Raw genomic sequence first — 7,529 nt, 5'->3', positions numbered from 1 at the left:
GGCAAGAGTGGACCCCAAACAGATCAGGTAATTTGGCTTTAGTGTTTGTTGGGAAACTGAATCGCAAGTTCAAAGCAGAACTGCTGTGCAATAATCATGCCCATGGGTAGAAACCCAGAATATATGAGGACTAGTTACACCCTTTGTTTGTGGAGGCAAGCCAGAATTCAGCTTTATACTTCAGCACTGAATACCCTCCAGCTCTAAGCCAAATTGAGAGCATTGAAGCTGGTGCAATATTCCCTAGAAGTTTGAAAATTTATCCACTGGCCCCTACGAGATAAATATCCTTTTACATGTAAAATCTATAGTAATTATTAGGCCATCTGAAGAAGCACTTCAATTGTCTCCAATCAGATCATCCATCCATGAACTGTTCATCAATGGCCAATACACAAGTATAATTTTAATTTTTGCCAGAGAACAAGCCTAGCTACTTAAGATTTTGAAACTTGACCCCTTTCAAGAAAATGTCTAACATCTACTCAATTTTTTAATCTTGCAATTTCTAGGAAATAACTCAATCTACAAACAAGCAGAGATTTGAGAAAAGAATGAATTTCAAACCAGTGATAGGAACATGGGATACAAAGTTTTTGACACTTAACCAGAAATACCAAGTAATTAGTATCAGCTACAGATTTAGAATGCATTTTGTTTTTGTATTACTAAACCAATGCATTATTCAAGTCTCCAGCACATTAATAAGGCCACTTGTATTAAGATCAGCTCCAAACCTCAGATTGATTAGTTTAAGCTGAATTTGGACTTTTACGTTGAAGCTAAGAGAGGAAACCCAACTGCCTTGTCAGTTAATATTGTTAATTGGTGTGCATCCAGTTCAACAGATTGAGACATGTTTGGAAAAAGGGTGAAACTACCCTATACTCTGATCTAGTCAAAATATTGGCCTAGACAAACCACTTATAGCTGGTCTAAATTACACTGAAACACCCTGCATACTGCAGGTTTATTTTGGGCACTGCTGTACTCAGACCTATGAGCCAGTCAGCAACTAAAGAACTTTTTACAGCTCTCTTAAATCCTAAGTTACTTGGGTACAATTCTACTTTAAACGTACAGACTACAAGTTTTAGACTGAATCAAGATTGTAATGGAATCAGCTTACATTTCAACATTGACAACTAAGTGGAGAGGGCAAGGAATGTTTCTTTTGTCATCCTGAATGGACCATCTTTTCAAGCATCAAGTACTAAAGGGCAAGTTTCAGCTGCATTGGTGGTGTAGTTCAAAGGTGAATTAAAATATATTATCAGTCTACAGGAAATGCAAAAAAACCAAATCTGAATTGCATACAGAAACCAAAATTAAAAGCTAGCTAATTGTTTTACAATGAATTGATCTATTACAATAATGCACAAAGCCTTCTATTGGATGGATAAAATTAAAAGTAGAATTCAAGTAGTCCAACACTAGCAGGTACTACACTTTAGCAACCTGGAGTAGCAAGCTTCTTTCAGGAAAGGTTGAACAAGACAGGCAAAGTAAAGTGGTGAGCTTTACAAGCCAAATTACCCATTTTAGGCTGACTAGATTGGTGTTTAGAGCAGACAGAAACCATGAAGTACACAAGATATAGACCCGTAGCTATTGATTCAGCACAAGTGCTGAGGAATGGCATTTATGTTATCTGAAAAAGGCATTAAAAACTTGCAGTATTCTGCAGTCACATGCACAATTTCAGCACAATTGGATGGTGCTCCCAAATTGATGCCAAGCAACACACCACTTGTCCATGGTGATTCTGTACTTCCTATTCACTTGTAATATTTGGAGCAATGTGCAGTTAGGTTAGTAAATACAAACCTGACACGTTACTGTAGTTACAATGTGTTGTTAAACTGAATTCACTTGAGTGGTTCAAAGATGGTGAGTTGGTAGTTTTGCAAATGGCTAATTCACAAGGGAGTTATATTGGTCACATGGACAAATGCTTGTGCTCAAATGGCCACATGCCACCTACCTTTGGTTTTATCAAAAGTGTGCTGTAGTGCTTAAGTTACACTTGATTCATCAACCCAAAGAGTGGAGCTTTTAGATGTTAACCCCATAATCTTTTCAAAATCAGAATGGACACTGCCTTGCAGGAACACTGATTAGGAACCAGCTTATGAATCTAGCATCCAGTTGCTTGAGAAAGACCACTGGTTTCCTGTAACATACTGCACAAACCTGATGAGTGCAGCAAGAAACCAGTTTATATATGGTTACATACATCTTCCACCACCCCCCCCACCCACCCTCACGTGCATTATAAATATTACATCAGGTACAATGGAATTCTACAAATACAAGGTCTATTTTATCATTTAAATTAGACAGAATTTTTTCACAAATGAGTTAAGTATCACTGAACATGTTACCACCAGGTCACTGGAGGGGATCTAGGCCAAGGCTAACTAATTCAACCACATGTAGGGTTTTTATACAACAAGATAAAGCTTGTCTTAGCTGAGTTGAGTTGGTTTGTTTTGAGTTCTTACCTTCACAGGTGCACTAAATGCTTTCTTGACCTACCTCCCTTTTTATATAAAAAGGTAACAGGACGGCTCGCTTGCTACCTTACCCAGAGCTAACACGGGTTGCGAATATCTTCGCATTAGATATCAAAACCTTTACACTGCCCTTCAATTGTATCTGCAGTACCCCTGACCACTTTCAGAATCAAGTGTGAAAAGGGAGCAGGGGGAAGGGAGCGGAGGAAATTAGCCCTGCAGTCGGGGGCACTGACGCCATTTCTTAATACACTAAGGGGAAAAGAGAAAGAAGTTTGAGTTAAAAATTGAATTCAATTAATGGTCTAGAGTTTACACTGCCAAATTCATGTAAGTGCAGTGCTGCACATTAACCTGTACAGCTGTTAACCCATTTGAGATCAATTTCAAATAACCCCACCACCTCAAAAGTTCTTACAATTGCTATTAAAAAAAAACTCAGCCACTACTCAAATCTTGAAAAAAGGTTATTTAAAATCAAATTTCAAAAATATAAATTTGAAATAGATTCTAAAAATATTCTACTGTTCTATGGAAGACGTGGCCACCAATGGTTAAGTCAGGCATGAAAACAGACTGTGAAACAAGTTCTTGTGTAGTTCACTGGAACAATGTCAACAAAGCCTTTTTGCATGCATGTATCGAATATTTCACCATGGATTTGTTTTCTTTTGCAGAACGGCAAACATTACACGTTCAAGAAAGCAATGAAGTTGTGAAATGTAATTAAGGTCAGAAAGGTTTGCTTACCAGTTTGCATGTGGCTGTCCCTGTGATGAGTTTTTAAAGTGCAGGATGTTTTAGCTTCACCTCCCCCTATTCATCAGCCCTACTTGTGCTGGGAAACTAAACAGTACAAAAGCGTGCAGACATGGGCACTTAATTCCTATGTGAAAAGTTAACCGCTTCCCATATGAAGATGCTCGCTGCAAAGAATTATGCACCTATTATGGAAAACAGTGATCATTAAGTTATGGCCTGCATGAATTTACATGCGGCCCAGTGGTAACATGGTTACAGGTACTTTCTCCATGAACAAAATCATAAATCAATTTAATCCAGAAGTTGATTGATGCCGCTAAGTAAACTTACTGTCCCACCGCTGTGTATTAAAGCGGGCATTTTGCAAACCGATTAAATGCTCGCAGGTAACCAATTAAATAAGGAGACTGACTCCCCCCGCCCCACCCGATTCCAAAACAGACATCAATCAAGTCCTTCAAAGCACAATGAACTGTATAGTTAACACAAAAAAAACAGATTCAAGATTCCTTGAACATCGGGGGAAGAAAGAATTAAAGCAATTAATGTCGCAACACTCCTGAGCTCCACACGGCGTGGAGTAGAAAGAGCTGGCAATTTTTCATCCAAATCTCGGGCAACTAGCGGGGACTTTTTTTAAAAAAAAAACTAGCATTTGGTCGGAAAGGGGGGCGCGGAGGAACAAAGCTTCAACGATGGTAGTAGAGCTTTAAAAAAAAGGGGTTTGAAAAAAATTGCCATCGGTTCGACAGAACAACTGCGCTACCAGTTTTGAATTCTGAGTGGGCGACGGGGAGGGAGAATCAAGTCTTTTCAAGAGGTAAAAAGGGGAGTCTCGATCTGGGCAGGCTTTGTTTAAAATAAACTAGGGTGTCGGCTGGTGATAAGGGTTAAGACATTTGGCGGCGGGGGGGGGGGGTTTTTTTGAAAAACCGGTCGGAAAAAGGAAGGGGAGGTGGAGAAAGGGGAAGGTCGAGTCAGCACTGATGTCATCCAGCCTCGCCCTAGCTCTGTCCTTGCGCTGTCGTTTCCAGCGAGAGGGGGAAAAGAAATGACAATCACCACCACAATCAGGCAGCGCAGGAGGGGGGGGGAAGGGAGAGAGAGAGAGAACATGGACGGCCGCCGCCATTTTACAACGACAACCCGCCGCCATCTTAGGGAGGCGACCTCAAAAAAAAAGAGCAGCAGCTTGAGGTAGGAAAAAGGGCGAGTGAAAAAAAAATTTAAAACAATTCTGCAGATCAACAAGCCGCTACCGAACATTTTTTTTTAAAAAAAACGAGCAACAAACCCCCTCCCTCCCGCCTTCGCTTCTGACTTTAAAGAGATATATAAAAGACCCACCACCCCGTATTTCTGCTTTCATTCCCGGGAGATTTATTCACGGCAATCTTTATTTACAGATTGCCCTCACCGTCTCACACACACGCCGAAGCGACTTATCGTACGTCTTTTTCAAAAAAAAAGGCTTTTATTACCACTTCTTTTTTAAAAAAAAAAAGAGACGCTCAATACTAATACGTTTATCTTTTTCGTGCGTGTGAGCTCATGGGTTTATCTCCTACTTCGCCCAACTTCGCTACATTCCCTCCCCACCACCATTTGATTTTTTTTTTAAAAAAGCCTTTAAAATTATATACACCCATCATCTTCATTTGCCAACCATCGCCGCCTCACTCCCACCCTCTCCCCACCTTAAATTTCCATTCTCCTTTTGTTGCCAAAAAGCGAAACTTACTATTAAAAATCTCCTTGACAGCGACTCGGTTTTTTTTATGTGCAAACACAACACAATGTTGACAAATTTTTTGTTAGAGAGACTCTCATGACTTATTATTTTTTGTAAATTTTCATTTAAAAAAGGAGCTTATATGGGTAAAGTATATATTCTCGTTTTTTTTTGCTGATCTGTCTCCTTATTTCGCAAGAAGTTTCTCTTTGATTGTTTTGGAAAAAAAATCGTTTTAAAAGAGCGAACACAAAGAGATCAGGTGTCCCAAGGTTGATCAAAACTACATGAAAAATTGTTTTTTTTTGAAGGTGCGGCTGTTTTTTTTGTTATCCTCACACACACACAGACAAGAGGCTTCTTTTGTCCGTCGTCTTCACCGAAGTGGGGGGTAGGGGGGAAACCTAGAGTGAAGAAACAAACACAAAGGAGGAACACAGTTATAAGCAAATAAGCAAAAATCGAATATTTTTAAACACGTTAAAAATTTTTTTTAAAAAAAATCCCAGGAACAACACCCACGCAAGCGCCCTGGATCAAACCCTCCCCTCCCGCACATACCTCAAAACAAACGCTGGAATAGCGCAGTAGCCTGCGCCCAGCCTTTTATAGCGAGGGCGCGGACGTCACAGTGGAAGTGTGGGTGGGGAGGTGGGGGAGGTGGTCACGTGGAGACGGCCGTTAGGATTTGAATCCAATTGGCCGCATGGCGGCTTGACCGACTTTTATCGTATCTCGGTCGGTTCTGCAAAATTGAAAAGTATATTTTTTTTCCAAATTCCCCGTCCCCGTCCCCTTCCTAGTTTGAAGGTGAAACGTTTTGCAATTCGGCGAGGCAAAATAATCTAAATAAATAAAACGCTTGAATACTCCACCGATTTCTCCCCCTCCCCCACACTAACTTAATTTTTTTCGTCTCCCTAAACCTCCCTGTCCTCTTCCTTTCCCTCCCATGGGTGGGGGTCTGTTATGTAACTTCAGGTGACGTCAGAATGAATTGCAGAACGCCTTTGCAGAGTTGGCGCAGGCGCACTGGAATGATCCCTCTTCAAAAAGCGATTTCAACACCTCCCCACCCCCACCAGCATCATCTCATCCTCTTAAATCCTAGAAATTGTACATTTATTTTCCCCTTCACCCGTCTACCAAATCGGGGTTGTTTTAAAAAAAAACACGAAGGGAGGCGACATCAAGGTCTCTTCAGTAGCACGGTCACGAAAACGCGTGCCACGTGACGTGCGTTGCGGTACAAAAAATTAAAACCGTATTTACCCTCAACCCTAGCCAGCCTAAACCAGAGAGAGGAAAAAGAATGAAGGCACGGCTCTTTTTATTTAAATAATAGCGTTTCTTAAGAAAAAAATCTCCCTCAGGGACGGTTTTTTTTGGAACGCGGTGACGTCGTATCGAAGCTCGTGCAGTTTTCGCCCCGGAGACCGTTTTATTCGTTGCGTTCAAAACGATGTTCTTTTGTTTTGAAATGATTGTCTTTCTTTTTAAGAAAAGGGTCCTTTTCACCAGTGTGGTTTAATTTTTTTGTTGAAGGGAGAGGGTGAGTAGAGGAGGGGCAAGAAGCGACGTGGAGTTGACCTTTCACCTTCGTGGCACAACAAGATGGCAGCGCTAGTGAGCCAAGTGAGGTCTCAGCTTAGGATAGTGGCAGTGGTTCGTAAAGGGTTGTTGGTAAGACTTGTGTGCTGCTTCTCAAGAGGGGCATTCTGTTTTTATAATATTGTTGAAGTTAGTGACTGCGTATGGGTAATCTTTCACTTTGTAAAGTGCTAATGTTGATGTTGGAGGGTGTATGTGCCTCCCTCCCCCCCCCCACCCGCCCAACTTGCTTTTCACCTTTTTACAGACAAATCGACTTGAATCAGTTTATTATTTATCAATCCAAGGCTAACTCTCTTAATTCCCAGAACAACTGCAGATCTATTTGGGTATTTGTGGTGGAGCAGATAAAGTGAGGCTATGAAGTCTAAATAGCCATGGACTGATTGAAGGTATGTTCTAGGATGGGCCAAAGGGCCTTTTTCTGTGACCCTGTGACAGCAGGGAAAGCTTTCTTGCTGTTTAAATGGTACAACGGGGACCTGAAAGGTCATCTGAAAGACTACAAAAGCCAAATCTGAGAGTTGGCAGCTTTATCCGTGTTGAATTTCAAGTGCCATATGGAAATACCAGTTATGTGCTTGAATTTAAATGGGATTTGAACCCTTTTGTTCAGCTGAGTGTGCTACTGATAAGTGAAAAATCTTTGTGATAACAGACTGATGTTGTCTTGTGTATAATAGACCACTCAGAAAAATTGTTTGCAGGCACATTTCAGAACATTGCTTCTTTTTGAATTTGTATTGTCATAATGGTGGTTGAGTTTAAGTTTGTTGTGTTGTGAGAGAAGCATAGAAACAGCAGAAAATTATTTAATCTCGAGCCTGTTCCACTATTTAGTGAGATCGTGATTGAGGTTTTTTATTATTATTATTATTATTATTATTATTATTATTATTATTATTATT

At 40.5% G+C, this 7,529-nt stretch overlaps 1 protein-coding gene across 5 annotated transcripts in view; it reads left to right on the top strand.

Annotated features, from left to right (window-relative positions):
• The first annotated feature begins 6,035 nt into the window (after positions 1 to 6,035).
• mrps18b (mitochondrial ribosomal protein S18B) overlaps positions 6,036 to 7,529 on the top strand; it is an 18,429-nt gene continuing 16,935 nt past the window's right edge. Inside the window, exon 1 of one of the 5 annotated variants that reach the window (XM_048616932.1) lies at positions 6,036 to 6,328. In XM_048616932.1, the coding sequence (XP_048472889.1) occupies positions 6,323 to 6,328 (6 nt within the window). In that variant the 5' untranslated portion in view covers positions 6,036 to 6,322. Of the gene's footprint in view, positions 6,329 to 6,412; positions 6,694 to 7,529 lie in introns of those variants that run through there. The other 4 variants (XM_048616933.1, XM_020511873.2, XM_048616930.1 and 1 more) reach the window with 4 other exon arrangements.

This window comes from Rhincodon typus, chromosome 35 (genome assembly GCF_021869965.1).
Source record: "Rhincodon typus isolate 14 chromosome 35, sRhiTyp1.1, whole genome shotgun sequence".
Lineage (NCBI taxonomy): Eukaryota > Metazoa > Chordata > Chondrichthyes > Orectolobiformes > Rhincodontidae > Rhincodon > Rhincodon typus.
The sequence above is the reverse complement of the archived record's forward strand: the minus strand, read 5'-3'. Positions and strand labels throughout refer to the sequence as shown.